Below are 15,501 nucleotides of genomic sequence, written 5' to 3'. Positions count from 1 at the left end.
TTATAGTTTCAATACTATTATAAATTTTCATTTATAATTGATAATACTGAGGATAAAAATACACTACTTTTATTTCTCTTTCCATTTCACTTTTTTCTACTTTCTTATTCTAGTCTTTCTTCTCTCTTTCTTTAGTTTTTACTTACTTCAGTTTTTACTTTAGCAGTGACTTTCAGGAGCATAGTTTTGCCTCTTATGACTCTGAGGGAAAAAGGGGACCCAAACATCTTTTCAGGATTTTATTGTTTAAATGTCAATTTAAAGAAATCCACACAACTAATAATTACTTGTTACAATGAAAAATAAAATCAATGAAAATTGCATGAAACAGAGGGAAAAAAATCTAAGGAAATTGGAATTTGTTTGACTTATTTCACAATGGCAAGTGAAATTCCATTTTACTACATCATCTAGTCTGTAATAGTATTTAATCTTGTAAGAGCAATTTCAAAATGTATATGCACACTAGCCCTATATCCATACTACTTTCTAGTTATCAAAATCTCTATCTATAATCTTCTATATAACTTTCTTTTAGAGTTGAGATATAATATGTAACATGATGAGGCATCTATAAACCATAAATGCCTGCTCATTCCTTCTTTGTAGGCATCTGAGAGAGGCCACAGGTATTAACGATATTTTATATTTACTCAATAATTAATAGGAAAGTGAAACTAAAATCGTTTTCTTTAACAGTTTGAATCTTCATTTCAATTTCTTACGAAGTTCTTGCTTTGTACTCATCTGATGGAAGGCTATTTTACCCAGGATAAGACCCTAAATTATTTTCTGCTTTAGAAATAAACAATACAAGATTTAAGCTAGTAAACAGGGTGTATTTAGAGAAAACTAGGCTGGGCGTAATGGCTCATGCCTGTAATCCTAGCACTTTGGGAGGCCAAAGCAGGTGGATCACTTGAGTTCAGGAGTTCCAGACTAGCCTGGGCCACATGGCAAAACTCCATCTCTACCACATATACAAAAATTTAGCTGGGCGTCATGGCGGGTGCCTGTAGTTCGAGCTATTTAGTAGGCTGAAGCAGGAGGATTTCTTGAGCCCAGGATGTCAAGGCTGCAGTGAGCCAAGGTCCTGCCACTACACTCTAGCCTGGGCAACAAAGTGAGACTTTATCTCAAAAAACAAAGACAAAAGACTAGCTAAGGTGGGCAGATCGCTTAAGCCAAGGAGTTCCAGACCAGACTGGAAAACATGGCAATATTCCGTCTGTACAAAAAAATTACAAAAGAATTAGCTGGGCTATGGTCGCCTGTGCCACTGGTCCCAGCTACTCAGGAGTCTGAGGCAGGAGAATCACCTGAACCCAGGAAGTCAAGGCTGCAGTGAGCCATGACAGTGCCACTGCATTCCAGCCAGGGCAATGGAATGAGACTCTGTCTCAAAAAACATAAATAAATAAAATTAAATTAAGAAAACTAAAGAGTGACAGCAAGGCCCAGAGCATTATAAGACTCTTCCTCCACAACAGGATTATCAACAAAAGTAGTTACAGAAAAAATTACTTAAGAAATTAATAATTTCCAATGTGACCACTTAAGTTTCATCATAAAGTAAATATTTGAAAAACTAATAAGGTTCTCCAGAACTGAAAATGGAGGGATAGCATCTTTTTTATCCTTTTTAAAGAACATTTTCAGAGAGAATAGTGTGATAAATGCACTATATTTTCGACCCAGATTCAGCAACACTTTTTATTTTTACTTTATGTTTTGATGGTGTCTAGATTTAAGTTACATATATAATAACATTAGCTCTTAATACTTTAGTTTGCATATCCAAATAATTGAGAACATTGTCTTACATAACAATACCATTATCACAGGAAAAATAGCAATAACTCCATTAATATAACATTTTGACCAAATAAATGAAAAACCAGAAAACACAGATTACATTTCCATGTCATTATAGCCACTAATAAAGATTTTTAAAGAAACTGTGAGAAAAACAAGAGCTATAATCATGCATGCAACTACAATACAACCAAAAATCCACAAAAGATTATGCAAAAAGTACCATCAGCTTGCAAAGAATAACTAAAAATTAGTTATTCTAATTATTTTAGATATAACTAAATCTAAATTATTTTAAATATATAAATTATTTTAAATTGTTTTATTCAATGTTAAATCCAAAGCTATTTCGAAAGTTCTCAATTTCCCCCATATTCTTACCAGTGTCATGAACTTGAAAATTGGGGATAATCGGCTTCAGAAATTTGAACTCATTTGTCCCGGAACCTCCTGTCAGACACACCTCGTACTGGTAGCTCTGGGACAGGGTCCCGGTGCCGCTCACGTCCACCAGATGTCCTGGAAAGGGGCCCTCGGGCACCGAGCAGCGGCCCACCGAGGCCGCCCTGCTCCTCCTGCACAGCCGCACCGCCACGAACAGGAGCACCGACAAGAGGAAGAGCGACGACACTGAGGCCAACGCCACTACCAGGTAGACGGTGAGCGAGTCGGCCTGGGCCTGGGCGGGGACCGCCTCAGGGAGAGGCAGGTAGGGCTGCGAGAAGCCGTCCACCAGGAGCACGTGCAGCGTGGCGGTGGCCGAGCGCGGAGGCTCGCCATTGTCCTTGACCAGCACCACCAGCCTATGCTTGGCCGCCTCACGTTCGCTCAGCAGCCTGGCGGTGCGCACCTCGCCATTGTGCGCCCACACACCGAACAGCCCGGGCTCCGTGGCCTTGAGCAGCTGGTACGACAGCCAGGCGTTCTGGCCCGAGTCGCCGTCCACCGCCACCACCTTGGTCACCAGGTAGCCTGGCTCGGCCGCCCGGGGCACCAGCTCGGTGCAGGGCGCGGAGCCGTTCTGCAGCGGGTACAGCACGAAGGGCGAGTTGTCGTTGGCGTCCAGCACCAGCACGCGCACCAGCGCCTCGCTGCTCAGCTCTGGGGAGCCGCGGTCTGTGGCGCCCACGCGGAACTCGAACTCCTGCAGGGCCTCGTAGTCCAGCGATCGGAGGGCGAACAGGTGGCCGTTGTCTGTGTTGATGGAGACCAGGGAGGCGAGGGGCAGGTGCGGGTCCTGGGGCGGCAGCAGCGAGTAGGTGACCTGGGCGTTGGTGCCTGAGTCTCTGTCTGTGGCGCTGACGCTGCCGATGTGCAGGGCGGGGCTGTTGTTCTCGCGGACGAACAGGGTGTAGGAGGTTCTGGTGAAGGTGGGAGCGTTGTCATTGACGTCGGAGACCAGCACGGTTATGTTGTACTCGGTTTTCAGCCTGGGGGTCCCCAAGTCTGTGACGGTGATCGTGATGTTGTACTCTGCTTGGCTCTCTCTGTCCAGTGCTTTTTCAGAAACTAGAGTGAAAAAGTTCTTGAAGGTCGGTTTCAGGAAAAAAGGGAGGTTATCTTCAATAGAGCAAATCATCCTCCCATTGTCTCCAGAGTCTTGGTCTACTACACTAAAAAGAGCTACTAGAGTCTCTGAGGCATTCTCTGGAATTCTCTTTGTAATCGACGATATGGTCACTTCTGGTGGATTGTCGTTTATATCCATAACTTTAACTAGAAGGGTGCATTTTCCTGAAAGACCCCCACCATCTGTTGCCTGAATATTTATAGTGTAGGACTGTATCACTTCAAAATCCAGGGGTGATCTCAAATTAACTTCCCCAGATATTGGATTAATTTCAAATGTTTTACGAATATCTTCTGATGCATGGAAAAATGTGTAAGATATTTTCCCATAGTTTCCTGCATCCAGATCCTTAGCTGAGATGGTGACAATCCAGGAGCCAATGGGTCTATCCTCAGGGACTTGCACCTCATAGAGACTCTGAGGAAACTCAGGGGCATTATCATTGATGTCCAACACCTTAATGAGAACCAAAGTTGTCCCAGACTTGGGCGGGGATCCACCATCCAGTGCTGTGAGTGTTAATCTGAGTTCAGCTTCCTGTTCATAATCTAAAGATCTATCTAGGACCAGCTCTGGGTATATCTTTCTGTCACTACTGTCTGGAATTTTAATGTAGAAGTGAGAATTGGGGCTAATTGTGTAGTTTTGGAGACTGTTGCTTCCGACATCCAAATCTTGAGCACTCTCCATTAGGAATGTAGTTCCAATAGTGGTACCTTCTGATATTTTAATAAGTATTTCCTTGTCTAGGAATGTAGGGGAGTGATCATTTATGTCTTTGACATGCAGCTCAACCCGAAAAAACTGTAAAGGGTTTTCCAAAACCACCTGAAAATGCAGCACACAGGGCTCGGTGGAGCCACACAGCTCATCTCGGTCTAGTTTCTCATTTAGGAGCAAATCCCCAGTCAGCAAATCAAGGTGCAAATACTTTTTATTATCATCAGACACTACCCGGGCTTCACGTGAAGACAGCTCCTCCACCCCCAGCCCTAGGTCCCTCGCTAGATTAGCCACAAAGGAGCCAATTTCTGTTTCCTCTGCCACAGAATAGTGTGCAGATTCAGTATCTGCCCGAGACAATCCCAGCAAAACAAGGAATATTAGAACTTGCCTTTTTCGTAGATCGAGTGACCCTCTGATCTCCATGGTTCCTTTAGGCAACCTCTTGTGGAAAAATTGAAGCTCAGCCCTAATTTTGGAAGCTGAAGCTCTGGTTTTTAATAGGAACCCCCTGGACAGTGTATCCTCCAGCAGCTCTGTAGGCAAAGCTCCTTTAATGCCTGTCTTTTCAGTGGGTTGGATGCTTTCTGTTCTGAATAGCGAAGCTCACTGTGCCAGCCTATGTACAGTTTTCATCTTATCCTGTAGCGCCACCATGTGTCTCTATGTTTTTCTTTTTTTTCTTTTTCTTTTTTTTTTCATTAAAAAGTTTTCCTCTTTGAAAAAGTAAATCATAAATACATCCGGAACATTCAAAACAAATCCCAGACAACATTTTTTTTTTACCTTTAAATACTTCACTAAGTATTTCTAATAGATAAGGCATCCTAAAAGATAATTGCAATAATTCACAATCAACAACTTGAGCAATAATTCCTCGATGTAATTTATCCTGCATTTGGTTTTCCCCAGTTCTCTCCAAAACGTCCTTTGCTGATGGTTTGTTTGAATTTGAATCCAGAAAATGTCTATACACTGCATTATCACTGTTTTGAATGCTTGACACTAAAGGATCTGTTAAAATATTCTGAACTGAAGAAATAATTTTTTATTTAAGTCATTTCTTGAGTAATTACAAATATATTCTCTCCTTCACTCTTGTAAATACTTGTTGTCAATCATAGTTAGTAATGTCATTACTTTTTTCACTTTCATATTTTGAAAATACAAAGAAGGACATGGCACAAATAAGCTAGAGATAATCCTTGCTCTTATGGAGCTCACAAGCTAGAAAAACTGGCAGACAAGTAAATGAAGTATGTCATAATGTATGCATTTATAAAAAGTAATATAGAAATATCTAGAAAGGGCCTCTTGTACCTATGGGCTGCATACTTTAGTGCTTAGGAATATGGGATCTGGAACCAAATCATCAATATTAGAATCCTGGTAATGTGACTCACTATAAGCTTGGGCAAGTTATAGATATCTTTGTTTCCTCACCTGTAAAATGGGGTAATAATAATATTTGCCTCCCATGATTATTATCATAGGCATCTAGTGAATTAATATTTACCAAGTGGTTTGTAAGTGCTGGTTAAGTATCTGTCAAAAATAAAATAATTAAGATCTAAATAGGACTTGGGACATCAGTGAAAGCTTTCCTGACATAATGAATAATACATTGTGATCTGAAGGAACTAGCCAGGAGAAGGAGGAATATTTCAGATGGGCATTTTGAGGAACACAGAGAAGTGAAGTATGCCTTGGACTTTAAAAACTGTGGAAAGGGAGGGTCTAATAATGAAATTAGGGTTGAAAGCAGGGTGAGAATGTGAATCATTATACAGGTCATATCATGCGTTCTTGCATTTATCCTAAATGTAATTCAAGTACAAAGATGGGTTTTAAATGTCTGATTAACATGATCACATCTGCATTTAAAAAATCAGTTTGGCTGAAGTATGGAGAATTAATTTCAGGGGGAATGACTGGAGAATCAAGGAGATCAGATAAGAGATGATGATAGTCTGGAAGAGGATAATGCCAGTGCGGATAGAGAGAAGAGGGATGAGTAGAAAGGTATGAGGAGATGAAATATTTTCAACTGTTGGTTGATAGGTTGCATGGGGAGAAAAAGGGGAAAGACTCAGAGATGATATCACACCTCCGGACTGGGAAACTCGATGACTAGTGGTGTCATTTGCTAGGACAGGGAATGCTAAAAAAACATGATTGGGGTGCAAAAAGATGAAGTGTCAGTTTTGAACATGCTGATATTGAGGTAAGCGCCTGTAGGATGTGTGTTTGTGTGTTTGTGGTGTGTGTGTGTGTGTGTGTTTGCCTATAACCAAAGCATAGGAAATAAACCTGGGCTGACGATATGAACTTTGGGATTCATCAGTATATATGTGTGTATATATATATGGTGATTGAAACCATGAATGCTCTAGGATAACCAAGCAGAAGTGTGTCAAATAAGTATAGAAGAGGCTTGGCACAGAAGTCTAAGAAACATCTTCATTTAGAGGAGACAGGGCAAGAAGCATATCTGAAAAGATAAAGAAGGCTCAGAGTTCAAAATCATGAAATCAAAAGCAAATAACATTTTAAGGAGACGAGGAAGATCGATAGCTGCAAATGCTTCAGAAAAGTCAAGAAAAATAAGCATGACAATTATCCATTGGACTTAAAAAGATGGTCATTGTGGAGGATTCTGATAGATGTCTGACAAAATCTGTTTTCCCTTGCTTCTATAGTAATAGAACTGTACCCAGGTATGTGGCCACGAAGGTAGATTGTGCATCCCAGCCTCCCCTGTATTTGAGTGTGGCCAAGTGAATTAAGTTCTCACAGATGGATTGTGAGAATTTCTGTCTGCCTCTTCCAGTTATAGAACAAAAGTCATCTGAATATGCCTCTTTCTTCCAAGCGAGCTAGAACCCAGATGTGGCAGTGACCCAGATGTGGCAGTGACCCAGCTACACCCATGCAGATTGTATTGCCATAGGGAATGTTGAAGAAATTACTTGAAAGAAAATTTCATTTCACAAGGACTGTGAGGATCAAAGCTGCCTTACCTACCTAATAATTTTTACATTGGTACTGTCATGTGAAAAAGAGTGACATGTTTACAAGCCACTGTTTCATTGCATCACGTTGGTTCCACAGTATAATCTTACTTAACTTATATGGAAATCTTTGATAACCTTTGCAACAGCAGTTTCAGTAGAATGGTTGTGATGAAAATTAGATTGTACTTTGGTGCAAAGTGAGAGGGATGAGGAAGCAAAAATGAAGTAGACCACTCTTTCGACAATTTTTTTTTGAGACAGGGTCTCTATTTGTCACCCAGGCTCACTGGCTTACTGCAGCCAGGCTCTCAAGAAATTTGTAAAGAATGAAAAGGTTGTAAAAGGAATAAGAAATACATTGGTATCTGGAGAAGAATTCACTCAGAGGATATTTTAAAGACTAGAGAAACTTGAATATACTTAAAATGCCAATGTGTAATGTTCAGTAGGGAAGAAGAAAATTAAGATACAGAAGGGATAATGCAGGTCCCCCAGAAAAGTTGTTAAAGATGGGATCCAGGCAATGTGTGAAGGGATTGGATTTAGACCAGTGGGAGGGACCTCAGCAGGTGAAAAATATAGATACAGATGCTGTTAAAGCTGTGGAGTAGGGGACAGGAAAATGAATTTCTAGCTGATGGATTCTATTTTCTCAATAAGGTATTAGGCAAGTTCATCTGATAAAACAGGGTATGCAAGTGGTAGGGTAAGAAGTTTAAAGTAAGATAAGTAGGTTTAAAATAGTTGTTGTGGAGAATAGAAAATAAAGCTCGTTAGAAAAATTATAAAAGGAGTTTTTGGTCTCAGAAGCCCAATTAGGTTTGAATATTATACATTTATAGTGGCAGCGGTATTGCTAATTTTGTAAGTTTGGTCTTATAGAGTGCAGCACCCCATGTGTAAGAGAGGAGGAGGACTATATTCATCTGGGCTGGAGTTTCATCAGGTGGTTTGAGTGAAGGAAAATTGAACAAGGGAATTGAGAATATGGGCATGAGAGTAACTGTGAACGGTAAGCCAGGAAATCGACTGGTTAGGAAGGAAATTAAAACAGGAGCATTTGATAGGTAGTATCAGCATCATGGAATGGAGCTCCTGATAAGGTTAAAGACAAGACATGATAGGAACAGCAGAATGAGAAGGTTATAGGCATAGACAATTGTGCTCTCACAGGGAGATAGCTGAAATTATTATATCATATGACAGTTTCTTGGTGGGGAAAAGTACAATATGTAGCCAAGGCGTTAATGACTGAATAACAGGAGTAGAGGTAAAGACTTAGGGACTGAGAGGTCAAGTTGTTAGATTAATCAGTGGGCCCAGGAGTGTTGGCAGAACTTGAAATAGAAAGATAAAGAGAACAATGTGTTTTACATGAATCAAAATATCCTCTCCCCTTTTCCCCATACTTTTGCTTTCAGCTTTAAAAAAAAAAAAACCAAAAATAAAACAAACAAAAAACCCAAAACAAAACAAAAACAAAAAAAACCCTGTTATTTGTTTTTTTGTGTGTGTGTGTAAGTGTTTTCAAGAGACTCCATTCTGTAAGGCTGGACCATCTCTTGTGTCTCTATTTTCTGTGTCCTTTAACCCCCTCTAGATATAAAATTATGTTCTAAGTTACTTACAACCTATAGTTCTTTCATATAAAATTGGCTGATACAGCTTGATTCCTATGCACTGTTTTAAGTATAACTATAAATGAGGTCTTTGAACTATAAGAGCAAGATTCTTTTTTAGCAATACATTCTAGGAGAATTCGTTGGTTATATGTATCTTGGCATTTAAGTTCCTGAATGCCTGGTCACTCTTCATTAGAGCCAGGAAACTCATAGTTCTTTTTATAAAGAGAGGAGTCCTGCTGCTCATCTATCTAGAAAAACTGGAAGTAATAGGACAAGTACTTGGCCCTTTTCTCCACTGTTGCACCTGCTAGATTTTCTGTCTGAGCTGTTCGAACTATTCTTTCCCCCTCCACCAGTAGATGTGAGAAGATCACAGGGAAGCTGCTAGAATAAATCCCACCTTTGGAGGCCAGGAGTTCAAGACCAGCCTGGGCAACATAATGAGAACCCATCTCTACAAAAATCTTTTTAAAAATCTGGGGGTGGTGGCATGTGCCTGTGGTCCCAGCTACTTGGGAGGCTGCAGCAGGAGGATTGCTTGAGCCCAGTAGCTCAAGGATTCAGTGAGCCATGATTGCACCCCTGCACTCCAGCCTAGGTGACTGAGACCCTGTCTCTAAAAAATAAACAAAGAAAGAAAACAGAAAAAAGAAAAGAATAATTACTCAGTCGACACAGTTCAACAGAACTGGTAGTGAAATCTTAGCAAGAAGTATAAACACTAGGTTGTCTTAGATATGCCATAAAAAGAGATTACTCTCCTTGGCATTATCAACTGACTAATACCCAGTCCCTCTACAATGTTAAGATAAAATTTTAAAATATTTTCAAGAAGCAGTTGAGGCCAGGTGCTCACACCTGCAATCACAGCATTTTGGGAGGCTGAGGCAGGCAGATTGCTTGAGCTTAGGAGTTGGAGACCAGTCTGGGCAATATGATGAAACCTTGTCTCCACTAAAAATACAAAAATTAGTGGGTGTGGTGGCCTGCGCCTATAGTCCTGGGTACTAGGGAGGCTGAGGTGGGAGGATTGCTTGAGCCCGGGAGGTGGAGGTTGCAGTGAGTGGAGATCGCACTGCTGCACTCCAGTGTGCGTGACAGAACAGGACCCTGTCTCAAAAAATAAAATAAGAGAAGCAATTGAGTCTAGTCTGTGGCACTGAAAGTAGTCATTTTACTCATCCCCATGAATTTCCTCTTTCCCATGCTTGCTCTGTCTCTTTCATACACACACTTTTTTTGCCTCTATACTTTTACTCATTTTGTTATCCTACATTTTTCTCCTACAACATAGACTTTAGATTTGTTGATAAAAGTCATGGAAAATCTCCTCCTCCAACCTTGAAGTCTTTTTCTTGCACAGTGTGTCAGATCCTTAAAGGGTAGAGTGGTTTTTTTTTTTTTTTGAGACGGAGTCTCGCTGTGTCGCCCAGGCTGGAGTGCCATGGCGCGATCTCGGCTCACTGCAAGCTCCGCCTCCTGGGTTCACGCCATTCTCCCGCCTCAGCCTCCGAGTAGCTGGGACTACAGGCGCCCGCCACCTCGCCCGGCTAGTTTTTTGTATTTTTAGTAGAGACGGGGTTTCACCGTGTTAGCCAGGATGGTCTCGATCTCCTGACCTCGTGATCCGCCCGTCTCGGCCTCCCAAAGTGCTGGGATTACAGGCTTGAGCCACCGCGCCCGGCCGGGTAGAGTGGTTTAACATGAGACAACACTACTCCTCTACAATGGTTTGAAATTTTTTTTCTTTTTTAAATTAGAACCCTAAAGGACTCTTTTGATACTATCAATGTTCAACATCTGGTATACTTCTATATGTCTGAGAAAAGGGGTTTTCAAACTTTGGGTTACTACCCATTAGTATACCATTAAATAAACTTAGTGGATCATGACCACATCTGAAAATTGAATAGAATGAAATATATAGGTAATTTCAAATTATATCATAAAAAGACTAAGCATTGTTCACAAGCATTTCTTTCTATTTTGCGTGTTTCAAAATATGTAAAATATAATCTTAACTATTGGTTGCAGTAGAAAAGAGTCTGAAAAGTAGTTTCTGGTGTATAGACATTAAATTCTATGATATTACAGGCAAAAAAATTTACACATTAGCACACAACTCCAATTTATGCTATACGAATTATTATTTGGACACACGCATCTGCATTTGACTAGATTGCATTAAAGCTTTGGTACATTAATTTAAAAATTATAACTTCATATTCCCAGATTCTGTGAGTGGCCACAATATTAACATGCCTGCACAATCCTCTCCAGGATGAATGAGGAAAGGATACTGAGAAACTGGTCTTCTGACCCTTTCGAATCAAGTGATAACACTTACAGTTGTATCATAGAATATAGGTTTCCTGGTTTATTTTTGAAAGCAAAAAGCATAGTTAAAGGTTAACTAAAAATGCACTGGATTTAAAAAAAAGAAAAATTATATATCTGAATACCAATCATTATTTTAAGGCTGAAAAAAAGAGAAATGAAGAAATGCTGGAAAATGTGAATCCCTTCCAAATTGCTCTATTTAATTTTACCATAAGCATAACAGTGGGTGAAGTTCAACTAAAGATAGGGGCATGAAAAAAAATGTGATTTGGTATTGCTCTTTAGGGAGGCAAATTAATTACAATTTAAGACCATCTAGGTTAAAGAATGAATTGCCATCTTTTAAGAACCGGGAATAAAAGTGAATGTTCACTTAATAGCAAAGGGAGAAAGAACATGAGAAAAATCAAGAGTAAATCAGTACAGTTTTAAATACACACAAATTGGGGGAAATAAACATTGGCATAGAAATGCCATAAAGTAAAATACCTATGGAATATAAAAGTCGACTATGGTCACTGAATATTGAACCCAAAGTCATTGGAGAAGGTAGCATTTCCCTGTATTTCTTTCCCAGGGCACTGGGGAGGGAAGTCGGGGATAATAGGCTTCAGGAACTTGAACTCATTTGTCCCTGAGCCTCCTGCCAGACACACCTCATACTGGTAACTCTGGGATAAGGTCCCGGTGCCGCTCACGTCCACCAGATGCCCTGGAAAGGGGCCCTTGGGCACCGAGCAGCGACCCACCGAGGCCGCCCTGCTCCTCCTGCACAGCCGCACCGCCACGAACAGGAGCACCGACAACAGGAAGAGCGACGACACCGAGGCCAACGCCACTACCAGGTAGATGGTGAGCGAGTCGGCCTGGGCTTGGGCCGGGGCCGCCCCTGGGAGAGGCAGGTAGGGCTGGGAGAAGCCGTCCACCAGCAGCACGTGCAGCGTGGCAGTGGCCGAGCGCGGAGGCTCGCCATTGTCCTTGACCAGCACCACCAGCCTGTGCTTGGCCGCGTCGCGCTCGCTCAGCAGCCTGGCGGTGCGCACCTCGCCATTGTGCGCCCACACACCGAACAGCCCGAGCTCCGTGGCCTTGAGCAACTGGTACGACAGCCAGGCGTTCTGGCCCGAGTCGCCGTCCACTGCCACCACCTTGGTCACCAGGTAGCCGGGCTCGGCCGCCCGGGGCACCAGCTCGGTACATGGCGCAGAGCCGTTCTGCGGCGGGTACAGCACGAAAGGCGAGTTGTCGTTGGCGTCCAGCACCAGCACGTGCACCAGTGCCTCGCTGCTCAGCGCCGGGGAGCCGCGGTCTGAAGCGCCCACGCGGAACTCGAACCCCTGCAGGGCCTCGTAGTCCAGCGACCTGAGGGCGAACAGGTGGCCGTTGTCCGCGTTGATGGAGACCAAGGAGGTGAGGGACAGGTGCGGGTCCTGGGGCGGCAGCAGTGAGTAGGTGACCTGGGCATTGGTGCCTGAGTCTCTGTCTGTGGCGCTGACGCTGCCGATGTGCAGGGCGGGGCTGTTGTTCTCGCGGACGAACAGGGTATAGGAGGTTTGGGTGAAGGCGGGGGCGTTGTCATTGACATCGGCGACCAGCACGGTTATATTGAGCTGTGTTTTCAGCATAGGGGTCCCCAAGTCAGTGACTGTGATAGTGATGTTGTATTCCCCTCTGCTTTCTCTGTCTAGTGGTCTCTCCGTTAGTAGGGTATAAAAGTTTTCCGCGGATTTCAGGAGGAAGGGTAGATCCTCCTGAATGGAGCAACTTATTTTCCCATTTTCTCCTGAATCAAGATCTGAAACACTGAAAAGTGCAACCACAGTTTCAGGCGCGTTCTCTCAGGTATTAGGCTGGTAAATGCAGACATGAAGCCCAGCTTCTGGGGGCATGGTCATTCCCATCCATCACTTGAATCAGAGATGGGTGCATTTTCCAGAAAGGTTCAAGCGTCTCTAAGCCTCAATATTGACTTCATAGGACTGAAGTTTTTAATCGAGTTGTTTTTTTAGTTCAATTTCTCCTGTCAAGGAATCGACCTTAAAGTTTACTTATCTCATCTGAAGCTTGGAAAGTGAATAGGAAATCTCTCGGGTGAGCTCCTGTGTCTACATCCATGGCGGGAACCTTGGCAATAGAGAGCCCTGGACTGGCCTCAGAGATCACCTATAGAAGGCTGCTCAAATTCCAGGGCATTAAATTTGAGCATCCAGGACTTCAATGTAGACCTAGGCAGTACCAGATCTGGGCGGGAGAGCCACCATCCAGTGCTGTAGTGTTAACCTGAGTTCCTTCTGCCTCTCGGTCCAGCGCTTTGTCAGCACCAGCTCTGGATATTTCCTGCCATCACTGCGTTTGGGTGAGACCCGAAAATGGCGAGGAGTTGGGGCTGATGATATAGTTCTCAATATTGTTTTGGCCTACATCTAAGTCTTCAGCATTCTTCAGAGGAAGCGTGTCCAGGAGGACTGCTCTCTCGTACTTTCACCAACATTTTCTTTGTCCAGAAATACTGTAGGTAGTCGTTTATGTCTATTACCTGTAGTTCCAGCTTGAAAAACTCAGAAGGGACTCTCACAGCAGCACTTGGAAATGCTTGGCGCACAGGGCTCTGTGTGACCACAGATCCTCACGTTATTCTCGGTAGCAGCAAATCCCAGTCTCCCTGATTGGAGGCTGCAAATGTAGTTTGTTCCCTCTGGAAACAACCCCCGCCTGGAGAAATTCCCTCGCCAATTGGTCCAGCTGCTAAATTGGTGACAAAGGAGCTGCCCTCTGTTTCCTCCACCACAGAATAGCGTCTAGGTTCCGCCGCGCCCGCCAGAAAGAAGCCCAAAAGGAGAAAGTGAAAAAGGACTTGCCTTTGTCTGCAAATGAGCTTCCCGCTGGCCTCCATTGTTCTTGGTGGGTTCAGCTTCCTGGGAGGACGGTTCTGTGGGACTGTAAAGTCCCCAGTATCTGAGGCTGTGGTTATTCCACAGATACCTCAGAAATATTGCAGAGAATAGTCCTCTTCAGAGGACCCTGCCGTCTTCTCTTTGGCATCCAAGCTTCCCGTGGGCTTCCAGGTTCTGCTGCTTTTGCCGGTTAATGGAGCTGCAGCTGCGATTCTGGTTTGTACCTTCTTATCCTGCAGCGCCACCACGCGTCCTTACAGAATGTTACATTTTGTGAGATGAAAATAGATGTAATATTCCCAACTCTGCCTGTATGTACCCTGGGACTATGTAAGGTTACAACACCACCGTTAATATCGCCGGACCTTACTGAGCAGAGAACTGCCCGAAGGAGAAATTACATTAGTCTTTCAACAATGCTAACTGAGTTTTGGGCAAAAAGGAAATATTTAGGTAACAGTCTAGCTTGGCAAAAAGAATATATGCAGAAAATTTCAAATATAATTGTAGTTAACATAGTTAACTTTTAGATGTTTACACTTTTATTTCCATAAACCATAGGAATAATTAGTAGCTGTGAACCTCGAACAAATTATTTAACCTCTCTGCTTTAGTTTGCTCGTCTGTGAAATGAGGATAATAATAGCACCTACCACATAGGGCTGTTGTGAATTCCCCATCTTACACATGAGGAATCTGATGCAAAGAGAGATTAACCTTAAAAATAAACTATATACCAAGTATAAAGCAATTTGATGCCATCAAGTAGCTGAATCTTGGTGGCATAAATCCATCATAAGTCTAGCATAAATCCATTACTATAACTAGAAAAACACCTCAAAATTCAAATGGTAGAAGAATACAGGAGCATGACTATCTCAGGTAGAGAAGTTATGTCCAATAATGAAGGGAAATGAACAAGGAAAAGCTGGAGAGTTTGTCTAAACAGAGACAATATGTGTAACAGCAGTGGTGATTTTGTTTCTGGGAAGGATGTCCTTTTTTGTTACCTGCACTTCCAACAGCATCAATTAAAAGAAATTATTTTGAAAATTTTCAAATCTCATAGAAGAGAGGAGTGTAATGAACCTCCAAGGACTCAGTACTAGCTTCAACAATTATCAATGTTTTCCCATAATTCTTGACTCTGTCCCTTCAACATTTTCACATCCCAGACAAACTGAATTTTCACCCACAAATACGTCATTATATATTTCTTTAAATGCATCATGACTTTAAATGACTCTAAAAATACCCTTAAGTACAATGCCATTATCATACCTAAAAATTAAGTTAATATTATTTAATACCCATCTATATTCAAACTTTTCCAAGTTTTTCAAAGTCATTGCTGTTGTTTCAATCAAGATCCAAACAAGATCCACACATTGTATTTGATTGCTAGACCTCTTGAGATTTTTCTTTGTGTAAACTTCACTCCTCTTATTTCTAATGCCATTTATTTGTCAGAGAAATTGGATAATTTTACCCTGAGATCATGAAAGCAATTTTAGATTTTA

The 15,501-nt window shown here is 42.2% G+C and overlaps 2 protein-coding genes across 2 annotated transcripts; both read right to left on the bottom strand.

The window, feature by feature from the left end:
• Positions 1–1,699: 1,699 nt before the first annotated feature.
• Positions 1,700–8,507, bottom strand: PCDHB14 (protocadherin beta 14). The gene has a single exon (XM_017959979.3). It carries the CDS (start codon positions 4,532–4,534, stop codon positions 2,138–2,140), a length of 2,397 nt encoding a protein of 798 aa, XP_017815468.1. The 5' UTR covers positions 4,535–8,507; the 3' UTR covers positions 1,700–2,137.
• A 2,597-nt stretch (positions 8,508–11,104) lies between these two features.
• On the bottom strand, positions 11,105–15,429 carry LOC101004552 (protocadherin beta-13). Its single transcript, XM_003900272.4, is given in 10 exon segments — positions 11,105–12,925; positions 12,928–12,960; positions 12,963–13,007; positions 13,010–13,130; positions 13,132–13,249; positions 13,252–13,462; positions 13,464–13,542; positions 13,544–13,659; positions 13,662–13,830; positions 13,832–15,429. Coding segments are annotated over 10 exon segments (2,364 nt in total). The 5' UTR covers positions 13,981–15,429; the 3' UTR covers positions 11,105–11,602.
• Positions 15,430–15,501: the final 72 nt, after the last annotated feature.

This window comes from Papio anubis, chromosome 5 (assembly GCF_008728515.1).
Source record: "Papio anubis isolate 15944 chromosome 5, Panubis1.0, whole genome shotgun sequence".
Classification (NCBI taxonomy): domain Eukaryota; kingdom Metazoa; phylum Chordata; class Mammalia; order Primates; family Cercopithecidae; genus Papio; species Papio anubis.
This window is presented reverse-complemented; position numbering and strand designations above follow the sequence as displayed.

Excerpts from the sequence above, each read along its gene's own strand:
- PCDHB14 (XM_017959979.3), bottom strand. The coding sequence starts at position 4,534 with ATGGAGATCAGAGGGTCACTCGATCTACGAAAAAGGCAAGTTCTAATA.